Source organism: Symphalangus syndactylus, chromosome 18 (assembly GCF_028878055.3).
Source record: "Symphalangus syndactylus isolate Jambi chromosome 18, NHGRI_mSymSyn1-v2.1_pri, whole genome shotgun sequence".
Classification (NCBI taxonomy): Eukaryota; Metazoa; Chordata; class Mammalia; order Primates; family Hylobatidae; genus Symphalangus; species Symphalangus syndactylus.
In genome coordinates this window covers 20,120,132-20,134,226 of record NC_072440.2, presented here as the reverse complement: position 1 = coordinate 20,134,226, position 14,095 = coordinate 20,120,132, and the positions used below count along the sequence as shown (strand labels likewise).

General features: G+C 59.4%; 1 protein-coding gene across 3 annotated transcripts in view; it reads left to right on the top strand.

Moving 5' to 3' along the window:
* Positions 1-14,095, top strand: part of CACNA1I (calcium voltage-gated channel subunit alpha1 I) — a 134,083-nt gene that overhangs the window by 98,082 nt on the left and 21,906 nt on the right. For all 3 annotated transcript variants that reach the window (XM_063622881.1, XM_063622882.1, XM_055251946.2), the window contains 13 exons: positions 4,111-4,262; positions 4,914-5,099; positions 5,416-5,533; positions 5,680-5,835; positions 6,325-6,418; positions 7,094-7,296; positions 7,952-8,422; positions 8,763-8,863; positions 9,702-9,825; positions 10,075-10,143; positions 10,715-10,899; positions 11,469-11,595; positions 11,852-11,977. In XM_063622881.1, coding sequence (XP_063478951.1) covers positions 4,111-4,262; positions 4,914-5,099; positions 5,416-5,533; positions 5,680-5,835; positions 6,325-6,418; positions 7,094-7,296; positions 7,952-8,422; positions 8,763-8,863; positions 9,702-9,825; positions 10,075-10,143; positions 10,715-10,899; positions 11,469-11,595; positions 11,852-11,977 — 2,112 coding nt within the window. The remainder of the gene's footprint in view (positions 1-4,110; positions 4,263-4,913; positions 5,100-5,415; positions 5,534-5,679; positions 5,836-6,324; positions 6,419-7,093; positions 7,297-7,951; positions 8,423-8,762; positions 8,864-9,701; positions 9,826-10,074; positions 10,144-10,714; positions 10,900-11,468; positions 11,596-11,851; positions 11,978-14,095) is intronic.

Sequence of the window (14,095 nt, the reverse complement as noted above, 5' to 3'; positions counted from 1 at the left end):
CATTGCATCACAGCTCTTCCTGGTGTGATCCTCCGGCAGTCTTGTGGGGCAGCCTGGGGGAGCATCTAATCACCACCAGGCAGATGGGGAAACAGGCTCAGTGAGGTAAATGGCTTGCCCAAGGTGCCAGGGTGAGCAGCGACAGAGCCGGGCTCCCAGAGATAGAGGTCAGCTGTGGACAGTTGAACTGGAGGAAGGCATTGCTCCTAGGAGCAGCGTCTGTCTCAGCTTCTTTCTCTCCTGCACACACCTGTGCAGGCCCTGACTCCTCCTGGGCTGGGCAGGGCTGCCCTGCAGCCTCATGTTGTGGAGCTGGAGGCAAGCCACCAAGTTGGAGAACAAAAAAACAGAGGGTTGGGGTGCATGGGCAGCAGGGCAGGGTGCGGGGAGCCTCCTGGGTAGGGCTGACCCCAGGCCAGGCCATAATTACTGGCCCCAGCTCCCAGGGGACTGCATTCAAGGCCTCTGAATCAGTGGCTGGATCAAAGCTGGCTTTATTCTTCCTTTGGCAGCCCCTGACGTGTCAAGTCACTGCCAATCCAGGTCTGGGGTGACTCTGGGAAGTGAAGGATGGGGTGGCTTAGTGGCTGACATTCCAGCTCTATAGGGGCCCAAGAGAGAGAGACACCAACATGGACAGCAGTCATGGAAGGCTTCCTGGAGGTGATGGCACTGGGGACGGATCCTGAAGGATGACCAGGAGTTCATCAGTGAGACAGAGGGACAGGGACCAGGAGCACAGGTCCCCAAAAGGACCCTGAGTCCTTGAGAAGGATGTGTACAAGGGGCAGCGCAGAGAGTGCAGGAGGCCAGGAGGGCTGTTTATTCAGGAGGATCTTGGAGCTGGTTTTATCCTTAGGGCAATGGGAAGCCCGGAAAAGCTTGCAAGCAAATGACGCATCTGTGCTGAACTGGGGCCTCATCAGAAAAGCCGGGCAGGTGAAGGCACCTGGGCCGTGGAGGTGGGGATGTGGCCAGAGGGAGAAGACCTAGGTTTGAGACCTGACTTCAACACAGCCTGGCCATGACCCTGGGCAGTCAGTTCTCTTTGAGTCTCAGGCTCCCTGTCTGTAACATGGTGATAATATAGGGCTTGAGACTGAGAGGAGATAATGCATGGGGCGTGCTCAGCACACCCAGCCCAAGGGAAGGGCCTAATCAACGCTAGCTGCCATTATTATGATGGGGATGGTGCTGGGCTGGAGGGCTTCCTGGGGGCCAGCTGACCTCTGCACACCCTTATCTACCCCTACAGAAATGGCAGAGGCTGGGCAGCCTGGTGCCACCCAAACCTGCATCAGGCAGGGACTTGCAGGCTCCCACTGCTGCCCCCTTCCTCCTCCCTCTAGCTGAACCTGCTGTTTTCAGCCCTTCAGCACCTCCGTCTTCACTGGGTGGTCTTCACCATCTCCAGTGACCTTTCTGCCATCTGTCTGTCTGTCCGGCTGTCTGTCTGCCTGCTCTTTTTGTGTCTCTTTCTGGCCGTATCTATGATTCCCATGGTGTCACTGCTTCGTCGTCCTGGTCTTTCTTCATGTCTGTGTCCCTGCTTTCCTCTCTCTCTCTCTGTGTCTCCGTCTCTCCATGCCCCACCTTTGCCCCTCACTCCCTTGTCTCTATCTGTCTGTCTATCTGTCTCTGTCCGTCTCCGCCCCTCCCTCTCCATGTCCCCTCCTCCTTGGGCTCCCACTTGCTGTGTCTATATTCATCTGTGTGTCTCTGTCCCAGAGAAATGCTTTCAGGAGTGATGGATGCTCCATTAGAAAAAGATTAACAGGTGCGCTGAATGGAGAAACATCTGTTGTGAGGGAGGAGGAGGCGCGGGGTGACCTTTTGGATGGCAGTGGCTCCCCGCATCCCTGGTGGGAGTGCGTGCATGGCGCGTGCGGCCGGAGCCAGCTGATCGTCATCACGGAGTGTCAGCGCCTACAGCTTTCATCTCCGCGGGCATCGCTTACTGGGCTGGCAAATTGCTGGCTCTGAGCAGCATCTGGACCCTGGCTCAGCCCTCCCCACCGAGGGTCCCTCTCAGGGTCCCCTCCTCTTTTGGGACGACTTCTTGAGTCAGATGTAATTACAGATGGAAATGGGCCTTCTCCTTCATCCAGGCTTGAGAGGAGCTGGCAGTTTTATTAGCTTTCCCAGGCTTCAGGCTGGAAGCTGGCGCTTGGGTTTTTGTTGTTTTTTTTTTTCCATCCTCCTTTTTACCCACATGGAGTCAGAGTCAGGTCCTTGCGGCTGCCTGTTGCTGATGGAGGGGGCTTCTGCTTTTGGTCCTCTGCTCTCCCACCTCCCAGCCAGTTGGGTCCTCCACCTGCACACCCTTCTCTGCTCCCTGGCGCCGGCTCTCTCTTAGCTTTTAGGTCTCTGCTGAGATGTCGCTGCCTCCTGACCCCACTAGCACCGCTCCCCTAGCCAGTCCCTGCTTTCCTGGCATCAGCACACACCGGCTTGGTTTATTAACTTGGTTTACTGGGCTTTGGCCCCAGAGCATGAGCTTCTCAAAGGCAGGGACAGTGCCCTGACTCCCTCACCACTCCCCACCCTGGTAGCTCGAGCCCAGCACATCATGTCATTCAAATCTGTGGCAGCCATGCAGGAATGAATGAATGAATGAATGAATGAATGAATTTGGCTGCGGTCCCTGTGTGGTGTAACAGGAGAGCAGTTGGGAGTCCAGCTTGGTTCAGCGCCCTGCCTTTGCCCTGCCACATCCTTGCTGGGTGGCTCTGAACAAGTCATTCCCCCTCCCAGTTTCCCCAGCATCAGTCTCCTCATCTGTAAACCAGAGAGGCTAACTTGTGTTGGGCGTCAAATCAGGTCTCAACAACAGTGTTTCCCTTCTCTGTGATTCAGGCAGGGATGACCTGGCACCACGGTGAGCACACACCAGACACTTCAGCAGTCCCGGGGGAGCCGTGGCGGGGAGAGAAAGGGCTGGGCCTCGTAGGAGCCTTAGAGGAGAGGCTTGGATGAATTAGATCCTTCACTCAACCCCCTGGTTTTATGGATAAGCAAACTAAACTCCAGAGGAGCGGGGAAGCGACTTTCCCAGGACCACACAGCCACTTAATGTCCAAACCAAACCCAGACCACTCCAACTTCCCCCACTGCCCCCAGTCGTGGCCTCCAGTGTGGCCTGCTTTAAACACTGGGGTTCTTTGAACAATGCCATTTGTAGGATATCAGTTAAAAACCAGGGGTAAACAGCTATGGGAGCAGAGGGAGGCTCCGAGGCTGTTGGGGGAGGGAGCTAGTCTCCCTCTGACCAACTAGTGGCTTTGGGCAGGTCCTGTAACCTCTCTGGGTCTGAATGTCCTCCTCTGAGAGCTGCTGGGTGTGCTAAGAGCCACCACGGGTGCTCTGTGTGCAGGACTGTGCCTGGCATGCAGCAGGTACATCATGTCCATCCTCTTTTCATGGGGCACGATGTCCCCAGCCACCCTTGGTCCTGAGACAGCCATTGCTGGGAAGGGGAGAGAAAAGTTCTGCACGGGCGGGGGTTAAGGACGGGAGTCTTGGAGCCAGGCTGCCTGGGTTCAAATCCTGGTCCCACCACTTGTTAGCTCTGCGGCCTCAGGCAAGGGACTGGCGTCCTGTGAACCCATGTCCTTGCCTGCCTGCAGATGGGTTCTTGTGAGGGGCTAAGTGAAGTGATGCCTGTAAAATGCATAGAACGGTTCCTGGCATGTGGTAAGTGCTCACTAAATGGGATAGTGACGTCTAGCGATGCCTGTCCTGCTTTCCTGTCTTGCTCTGCATCTTAGCCGTGTGACCTCAGGCTGGCCTCCAAGCCTCAGTTTCCTCATCTGTAAAATGGGTATCAGAACACTTCCCTCATGGTGCACTACAAGCCTCATTACCAAATTTGTGGAAGGTCAGCCCTATGGGGTCCCCCAACCCTCACCATCTCAGCAGACCTCTCAGGACCCCAAGGTAGCAGAGTTGAGAGGGGCCCTCGGGGCCTTGTGCATGGGGCAGTGGGGAGACTGAGCTGTGGTGAGGACACCGACCTGCCAGTGTCACACAGCCAGGGTGGGTGTCCAGAGGGGATCCACAGCTGGCCTCTGGCCTGACTGGGTCTCCATTCCCCACCCCAATGCCCCACAGCCGGAGGAGCTGACCAACATCCTGGAGATCTGCAACGTGGTCTTCACCAGCATGTTTGCTCTGGAGATGATCCTGAAGCTGGCTGCGTTTGGGCTCTTCGACTACCTGCGGAACCCCTACAACATCTTCGACAGCATCATTGTCATCATCAGGTACCCCTCCCCGAACCCACCCGGCAGCAGAGTGGCTCGGGGGGAGATTTAATGCGAAGACCCCAGCCAGTATATAAAGGACATAAGATGGCTGTGGAAACCCGTTGCACTGAAACAATCATTGAAATAGTCAAACATTTGTGATTTATCAACATATTTTTGTAAAGTTAAACAGCACAATCTAGCAGCGGGTCTGTGACTGCTATCGTTCCAAGGAAGGGATGGGCATAAATAATATTGGGAAACAGCTGCATCGGCTGTCACGTGATGTGAAGACATCAGTTACTTTGATTGCCACAAAGCCATAGGTACTGCTAATTCTCTGTGGCTTCCTGTTTACATTCATAACCAAAAGACACGTTAAATCTCAAAAAGAGGACAGTGACATCCACGGACCTCCGGATTCTAGCCAGAGACCTCTTGTGGGGGTGGGGGTGGTCCATGGACTCCAGGTGAAGAGCCCCTGATTAGCTCGTGGCGTGGAGCAGCATCCAACATACTGGTCGGATGGATGGATGGATGGATGGATGGATGGATGGATGGATGGAAGCTCTGTCTCTCTGTTTTCCCTTCTCCCTCTGTCTTCCTCTTCCCCTGGCCTCCTACTGCTGCCTCCTACCTGTACCCTGGGCCTGCCCTGCGGGACCGCAGCATCTGGGAGATCGTGGGGCAGGCGGACGGTGGGCTGTCGGTGCTGCGGACCTTCCGGCTGCTGCGTGTGCTGAAACTGGTGCGCTTCATGCCTGCCCTGCGGCGCCAGCTCGTGGTGCTCATGAAGACCATGGACAACGTGGCCACCTTCTGCATGCTGCTCATGCTCTTCATCTTCATCTTCAGGTGAGCCCGCCGTGCTGGGGGCCATACCTCAGCACCTGCTGGGGCTGTGGGCGGGAGCCTGGGGGATGTGGTCCACTGTGCTTCTCTGGACAAAGCCACCTGGACCTGGGTGTGAAGCCTGACACTGTCCCTCAGTCCCCTGTGGCTTTCAGCAAGCATGACCCCCTGAGCCTCAGTGTTCACCTCTGTAAAATGGGACCAACGCTGCCCCGCCTCCCCCTGCCCTGCATTTTACTGAGTTGACTGAGAATGAAACAAGGTGGGTGGGCAGTTTGGTGCATGTGAGTCCGATGAGCCTCTTCCATCCTTTCCCCAGCATCCTTGGGATGCATATTTTTGGCTGCAAGTTCAGCCTCCGCACGGACACTGGAGACACGGTGCCCGACAGGAAGAACTTCGACTCCCTGCTGTGGGCCATTGTCACTGTGTTCCAGGTGAGTGGCCTCTGTGTGTTCATGTTTGCTGGGGAAGCCATGGGACAGTAGGCCTGGGAGGGGCGGGGCTGACAGCTCCCATGCCTCCCTGTAGAGCCTAGCCATGGACTAGGGGTACCCCAGGGCTAACTGTGTCTCCCCAACAGATCCTCACCCAGGAGGACTGGAACGTCGTTCTCTATAACGGCATGGCCTCCACTTCCCCCTGGGCCTCCCTCTACTTTGTCGCCCTCATGACCTTTGGCAACTATGTGCTCTTCAACCTGCTGGTGGCCATCCTGGTGGAGGGCTTCCAGGCGGAGGTGACTGTGGTCTTGGCAGAGGAAGCACCCCCACAGGGCCTGCAAAAGACTGGGCGAGGGAGAGGTGGCCTGGATGGGGGAGGGCTGCAATTCAAACTTCCAGCAGGCAACCTATCCCTAAAGGAGGGGGTTGCTGATGAGGTGGCGAGCTCTTCATCATAGGAAGCATGCAAATGGAGACTGCGTCTGCCATCCCTGCTCTCCCCCAGGGATGTAGGACTAGGCTTCTCCATCTCTGAGATTCAAAATCCCCCAAGATTAGGGACTCTGGGCCCTGCTCCCTCCATCCTCTGAGGCTCTGGGGATACTCGCAGTCAGGCAGATGTAGGCTTGTGGCCTAGGTTGTTGTTAGCATCTCATTTCCCTTTTCGAACCCTCAGTTTTCCCATTTGTAAAATGGCGGTGGAAACCCATAGAAAAATTCTAGAGGGAGCTGGGAAGGGAGGAGCTAGGCTGACCTGCATTCTGATGTGAGGGATGCTCTCCCAGGGTGACGCCAATCGCTCCTACACGGACGAGGACCAGAGCTCATCCAACATGGAGGAGTTTGACAAGCTCCAGGAAGGCCTGGACAGCAGCGGAGGTAAACAGGCCCTCGCTTGTCACCTAGAGAGCCAAGAGCCTTCCCCACAGATCCAGGTGGGCAGAGGGGACAGCGTCTGACTTCCCCTCAAGCCCAGGCTCAGGGACTGCTACTTCTCTATGGTTTGTTGTTTACGTTCAAAATTGGAAAAAATGTGAAGTCTCAAAAAGAGGTCAGTGACATCCATGGACCCCCGGGATTCTAGGCACAGGGGTAGCTGCAGCCCACTGCATCCCTCCACATACCAGGGCCCCTTGGTTACAGCCTCAGGGCCTTAGGTCGAGGTGTAGGTTCTGGTCCTGCCTGGCACTACCGGGCATCTTGGAACAAGCATTCCCCAACCCTAGCCCAGTGTCTTTCTCTGTAACTGGGGCGGACAGTCTCTGCCTTGTTTCCCATAGTGGGCATGGGAGTGAGCTGTCAGGCTGGTCCTGAGCACAGAAGGCAAGGGGTCCACACATACCTAAATAAAGCTGAGAGCCCTGCAGGTGGGGGGCGGAGGGGAGGCACTGTGATGGGGTGCAACCAGGAAGACTTCCTGGTAGAGTAAGCCTCCTCAGAAAAGCTCTCCATTTCTGCTCCTTCCTTGTTTGTTTGTCTCATGGCTCCCTTGCTGTTGTTCTGTCCTTCTGTCTGCCATCTGTCCCTCCCTCTGTCTCCATCTCACTCCTCCAGATCCCAAGCTCTGCCCAATCCCCATGACCCCCAATGGGCACCTGGACCCCAGTCTCCCACTGGGTGGGCACCTAGGTCCTGCAGGGGCTGCGGGACCCGCCCCCCGACTCTCACTGCAGCCGGACCCCATGCTGGTGGCCCTGGGCTCCCGAAAGAGCAGCGTCATGTCTCTGGGGAGGATGAGCTATGACCAGCGCTCCCTAGTAAGTCCTTGTGGGGAGCTCTGGATGGGCGCTTCCTGCTGGGGTGTGTGTGGAGGGACCCTGAAGAGAGGTACCTGCCAGCCTAGCCTCAGACTCTGGTGCCCAGCCAAAGTCAGGCAGGGGCCATGTCTGTTGCATTCCTGGGTGCCCAGTGCCAGAGCGGGACCTGGCAATAAGGAATGAATGAATGCCTAGTGCCAGTGGGGTCTGGTGCAGAGAATTGGGTTTTCATCTCAGCAGCAATGTGTAGGGTAAAAAGAGCTGGGCTTTGGAGTCAGGCAGACTGCAGCTTGAATCCACCTTCTGCCACTTCCAAGCTGTGTGACCATGAGCAAATTACTGCCCTTCTCTGAGCCTCAGTTTCCTTACCTGCAAAATGGGAAGATGGCCCTAACTTGCTGTATCTTCCTCAAGGGAAGTGAGGTGGCAGGAGGGGATGTAACCTCTGGGTGGACGTGCCCTCATGTCCCTGTGGATGTAGATGGAGTGAGGTGGGACAGGGAGAGGATCTCTAGGGTCAAGCCCTTTCCGTCACCCGCTGGCCAGGCGGGTGGTCTTAGAGCCACAGCGGGGGTGCAGGCTGCCTTCGGGCACCTGGTGCCCCACCCGTGGGTGTGCCTGTGGGGCGCTGGCCCTGAACGGGAACTCCTTCCAGTCCAGCTCCCGGAGCTCCTACTACGGGCCATGGGGCCGCAGCGCGGCCTGGGCCAGCCGTCGCTCCAGCTGGAACAGCCTCAAGCACAAGCCGCCGTCGGCGGAGCATGAGTCCCTGCTCTCTGCGGAGCGCGGCGGCGGCGCCCGGGTCTGCGAGGTTGCCGCGGACGAGGGGCCGCCGCGGGCCGCACCCCTGCACGCCCCACACACCCACCACACTCATCACGGGCCCCATCTGGCGCACCGCCACCGTCACCACCGCCGGACGCTGTCCCTCGACAACAGGGACTCGGTGGACCTGGCGGAGCTGGTGCCCGCAGTGGGCGCCCACCCCCGGGCCGCTTGGAGGGCGGCAGGCCCGGTCCCCGGGCATGAGGACTGCAATGGCAGGATGCCCAGCATCGCCAAGGACGTCTTCACCAAGATGGGCGACCGCGGGGATCGCGGGGAGGATGAGGAGGAGATCGACTACGTGAGTGGGGGCGGGGCCGAAGGGGACCTGGTGCGGTGGGATAGGAAAGAAGCGGGTGCGGCCGCAGGAGGCGGGGCCCGAGCGGGCGGGCCCACGGGGGGCGTGGCCGGGGCGTGGCCGGAGCGGCTAGGGCTTCAGGTGTGAGGCAGGAGGGGCGGGGCCAGAACTGCCCACACCTGAGCTGGGCCCGCTCCTGGGAGAGAAGCCCTCCCTGGCTGCCCCCGGGGGGCAGAGAGTTCGGAGGTGACCCTGCGACCCCGGTTGGCGGGATGGCCGTATGGGCGGAGACCGGTAGCCCTGCGCATCGCTGACCCCCGGCGCTCCGTCCTCCTCTTGCTAGACGCTGTGCTTCCGCGTCCGCAAGATGATCGACGTCTATAAGCCCGACTGGTGCGAGGTCCGCGAAGACTGGTCTGTCTACCTCTTCTCTCCCGAGAACAGGTGGGCGGGGCCAGGCCTGGGGTGCGGGTTAGAGTAGGGGTGACGTGGGAGGGACGGATCTCTGCCAAGCCAGGCAAGGCCATTGGTGGCGCTCTCCCAGACCACAGCGGACCCTCCCGGCCCAGAGGTGGGGGTCTCCAGGGGAGAGTGCAGCCTCCTGAGGGCTGCTGGGTGAAGATGGATTTGGGGAGTGGGATTGGCTGGAGGAGGTCAGGGAAGAGACTCAGCCTTGGCTTCCAAGATCCCTGGGGAGCAGGGGTCCCTCTGGGGCTAGGTGGGGACTTTAGGCAAGATGGATGTTGGTGGCCAGGCTCTCCTGGGCTCTCTAGTCTAGGCCATCCCTGTGCTGGGCACCAGGTTGAACCATTCTCAAGTAGCCTGTGTGGCTTGCATCTGAGGGGAGATCAGAAGGCTTCCTGGGGGAGGAGGCCTTTGTGCTGGGCTCTGGAGGCAGGTGGCATTCCAGTAGGCACATCAGGGGCTGTGAAGAGGAGGAGCCTGGTGCAGGGGCAGGGAGCAGCCTGAGGGAAGGCCTGGGGCAGAAGCAGAGGGTACTAGGCAGTGTGGTATCCTCCTGACAGGCTCAGGGATCTGGGCTGGGTAAACCTCGAGTGCCAGGGAAAGGTGGGTGACCTCGTGGTGTGGGTGTATGGTCAGAGAAGGTGATGCCAGGTGGGCACCCTGAGCAGGTGTAGAGTCGGCACCTGGCCAGAGGAAAGGATAGGGGTTGCTTCCTGGAGGCCAGCCTGGTCTGCACTGCTGCCTGGGTCCTCTGCTTTCCTTCTGGCCGGGGTGGGAGGCAGCTGACACTCAGGCAGCCCCCACCCACCCTGCCCAGGTTCCGGGTCTTGTGTCAGACCATTATTGCCCACAAGCTCTTCGACTACGTCGTCCTGGCCTTCATCTTTCTCAACTGCATCACCATCGCCCTGGAGCGGCCTCAGATCGAGGCCGGCAGCACCGTGAGTGGCTGCAGCCTTTGGGCAGGGCAGGGGCCAGGCCAAGGGACAGCTCGCCAGGGCTGGGTGGGGCAGGGAGACCTCACCGAGGTGGGGAGGCGGGACAGGGAGTTTGCCTTTGGGGCGGGGAAAGCCTCCGAGAACTGAGAGGTGGCAGCCTCTCCTCTACGCACCTTGGCCAAAGCAGCGGCTGGCCAGTGGCCGGGCAGCTCTGGGAGCCCCTGGGCCTATGATATCTCCCGATGCTTTCAGGAACGCATCTTTCTCACCGTGTCCAACTACATCTTCACGGCCATCTTCGTGGGCGAGATGACACTGAAGGTAGCTCCCGGCTTCACTCGGGACCCCTGCCAGCCCCAGCTCGGGCCCCTGGACCTGGGTCAGCCCCTGCCTCAGCTTGTCACTCGCCTGCCATCGGCCTCATTCCACTCGTAGCCCCATGGGTGTCAGCACCTGGGCTGGGCTCCCACGACCCAGAGGGGATCAGCCACGTCCCCCATTCACAGGAGTCACAACCCCGCCAGACAGACGGGTGCAGGGAACACTAAGTGTGATGGAGGCACCTGCTAGAGGTGTGGGGTGTAGGGGAAGCATCCCGTCTGGGGCGCTTCCCAGGGCGGGCAGTTTTGTATTGGATTTGCCAGAGGCACCCGGAACCTAAAGGGGCGGCCTGCTGGGCCCTGACCTTGACCTGTCCCCGCCCATCAACCGCCCTCAGAGGGGGGCCTGAACCCTCCCCTTCCCTCCGGCCCTGCCATTTGCAGGACCCCGCCCCCTCCCCCCCGAAGCCGACCTGGCCTCGCCCCGCCCCCTCGCGCAGAGCCCGGCTGGCCCAGCCCACCTACCCGCCCCTCCTGCGGCGGCCTGACCCCGGCCCCCACTGCTGCCCCAGGTGGTCTCGCTGGGCCTGTACTTCGGCGAGCAGGCGTACCTGCGCAGCAGCTGGAACGTGCTGGACGGCTTTCTTGTCTTCGTGTCCATCATCGACATCGTGGTGTCCCTGGCCTCGGCCGGGGGAGCCAAGATCCTGGGGGTCCTCCGAGTCTTGCGGCTCCTGCGCACCCTACGCCCCCTGCGGTGAGAACCCCTCCTGGGCGGATGGGGGAAAGCGTCATGCACTGTACAGGGAAGCCACGGGTCGAATTGGGCCCTCACTCCGCCCTCCCCACTCGCCCACTTGGTCCTCCAATAGTGAGTGCCAGACACCCTGAGCTGTTCCCGGGCGAGGGGTCTGCAGACCCTGGGGGTGGGGCATGCTGGAAGAGCAGGGCTGAAGCTGGACCCCAGTATTGCAGACCCCAACGAGCTGAGTGGCTTGTTGCCATCTCTGGGCATCAGTCCCTAGACCAGGGTGTGGTGTGGACCCCCAGGAGCTGGGCACAGTGAGGGGTGAGGGCAGGTACCCTGCTGCTGCTGTAGATCTGAGGCCTGGGTGCAGCTTGCCTCCTGCTCTGCCCATGTCTGGGTTGCCTGGCCACGTTCTCTGCATTCCTGGCGACTGTCCTCATGCCCCAGGGTGTTCAGCCCTGGTGAGCCCTGGGGACTCATGCCCTGGGATGCTCAGCCCTGGTGACTCTGGGCTGAGTAGGGGCTGCCTCCTGGCCTGGCCAAGGGATTATGTGTGCCTGGCCTCTCCCTGCCCTCAGTGTCATCAGCCGGGCGCCGGGCCTGAAGCTGGTGGTGGAGACACTCATCTCCTCCCTCAAGCCCATCGGCAACATCGTGCTCATCTGCTGTGCCTTCTTCATCATCTTTGGCATCCTGGGAGTGCAGGTGAGGGGTGTCCAGTCTGGGCAGGGACTGGGCTCTGTGACTGGGGAAAAGGAAGTCTCAGACAGCCAGGGGAGAGACTCCACATTCCAACCTCATGCACCTTGCCAGCTGTGGGCTCCTCCTCCAGGGAGGGAGACAGACATGGGCCCAGATGACTGAGCACAAGACAGGCTGAGAAAACGCGATCGAGAGGCGGGTTCCTCTCTGACTTGCAACCCTCACCTGTGAGAGCACCAACCTTGCCCCCTTTCCCCAGCTCTTCAAGGGCAAGTTCTACCACTGTCTGGGCGTGGACACCCGCAACATCACCAACCGCTCGGACTGCATGGCCGCCAACTACCGCTGGGTCCATCACAAATACAACTTTGACAACCTGGGCCAGGTAAGCACCGCCCTCCTAGCCCTGATCAGACCCTCCCCTCTCTTGGATGCCAGTGGCTCTGGGAATCACAGACCTGGCTTGTCTTGCACTGCCAGGACTGACACTGACTTCTCCTCTCCAAGCCTCAGTTTCCTCTTCTGCAAAATGGGTAAGGGTAGCACTCACCCCTCAGGTGGGATGAGGCTTAGAGAGTCTGTGTGCAGAGTGCCCAGCAAACACCTGCACTTAGTAGGTGCTTTGTGAACATTGGTTCTTGGCTCCCTCCCCCAACCCAGGGACCCCTGACAGGAGTTTTAGAATCAAGCAGTCCTGGAGGTGAATCCAGCTCTGCCACTTTCTGTAGGTGTGGACTCCCTGAGCCTCAGTTTCCTCATCTATGAAATGGGAATGTTATAGCCTGCCAGGCAGGCTGTGGTTGAGATGAAAGGGTATCAAGCCCTTGGCCCCGGGTGGTACCCTCTCCCGTCACCCACCCGCTGCTCTCTGCTGTGTCGACATGCAGACCCCTGCCTGGTGTCTGCTTTCCCCTTGGTCTCCTCTTCTGGGGGCCTGCCGGGTGTGACCCATCTGGGCAGTGCCCCAGGTGAGAGCCCTTGGCTTGCTGCCTCCCCCTCCCTGCCCTCATTTCTTGAGGGCCTGCCCAGGAGGCCAGGTTTGTCCAGATGTAGGCGTGCGTTGCCCCAGGGCACACAGGGAGGAGCTGGCTCCAGGCCCTCGTCCCCCGCTGGCTGATGGGCAGCCTCCAGCTAGATCCCACTGGAGGGGCTTGCCCCCCAGTGGCACCTGGGAGGGGAGCCACGGGGCCTTGGAGGGGCAGTGGGTGCCCAGGGAAAGGGTGTCAGGAACCAGGACAGTCACTACCCCTGCCCTCCTGGGGAAAAGATGTCTTAGGAAGTTGAGGGGGAGCCTGCCAGGGGCCTTTTGTGCCCGTGCTCCTGACCCCCTTCACCTATGGGCCCCGCCCCAGTGCCAGCCCCGCCCCTTTGGAGCATTTCTGGGTCTACCTGGCATCGGGCTCTCCTGGAACCCTGCGTGGGGTGTTCTCCGCACTTGGAGCCACCTGGAGGGTTCCAGCCTGGCCTGCAGCCTCTGACTCCTCAGTGGCCCTTACCAGCTGTGTGCCTTCAGACAAGTGCCAGACCCTCTGTTCCAGTGTCCTCACCTGTCAACGGAGACAGTGATGGCAGGTCCTTGGAATGTAGGAGCCTCCTGTGCCCTTGGAAGGGGGTCTTCCTCTGCCCTCCCTGCTCCTGGGTCTGAGCACTTTCTGGACACCTTCGGCACCATTCCCACCTGGGAAGGGAAGAGGAAGGGGTCGGTGCTCTGGATGGTGGGAAGGCGGGGCCAGTGCGGGGCCAGAGACTCACTCCAGAACCGCATGTCCTGGCCCACAGTGGCAGGAGCACAGAGAGGGGTGTGACCACCTCTGCCCTGGGGAGAGGGCTTCCTGAGTAGGACATATGACCTCCGGGCCGTTTCTGGTGAAATGGGACCCTTTGTGAACCTACTAACTACTGGTGCAAAGATGGCACAGGAGGCTGTGCTCAAGTTCAGTTCAGAAAACCTTTACTGAGCACCTGCTGTGTGCAAGGTTCTGTGCTGGGTGCTGCAGAACCAGATGTGAACTCACTGAAGAGACATGAGGATGCTGACCTGCCATCTCCGTGGGAGCCTTGGGTGGCTGTGTTCTGGGGACCACCTCCTTTTCAAAACCAGGGAGAGGAATTATTACCATTTTACAGATGAGGAAATGGGCCCACAGACATCGAGGAACTTGCCCCAAATCACATAGCCAGTGAGTGGCACAGCCTGGGCTCTGACCCAGGGCTCCTGACTCCTCTCATGAGCTCCTGTTTTCAGATGCTGGGGCAAGCATGTCTTACCCACTGGAGTAAGGATGGCAGGGACCATCTGGTTGAGCCTCAGCTGGCCCTCCCAGCACACCTGCCAGAAAGGTATTTGTTAGCTCCATTCTGTGGGTAAGGGGACAGGAGTTCATGAATTTTTTTTGCCCAAGATCACACAGCTGGATAATTTCAGAGCTGAGACCAAAACCCAGGACCATGGGTTCAGCACTTTTTCTTCTATAACAGCAACTGCAAGAGTATGTGGCAGGCA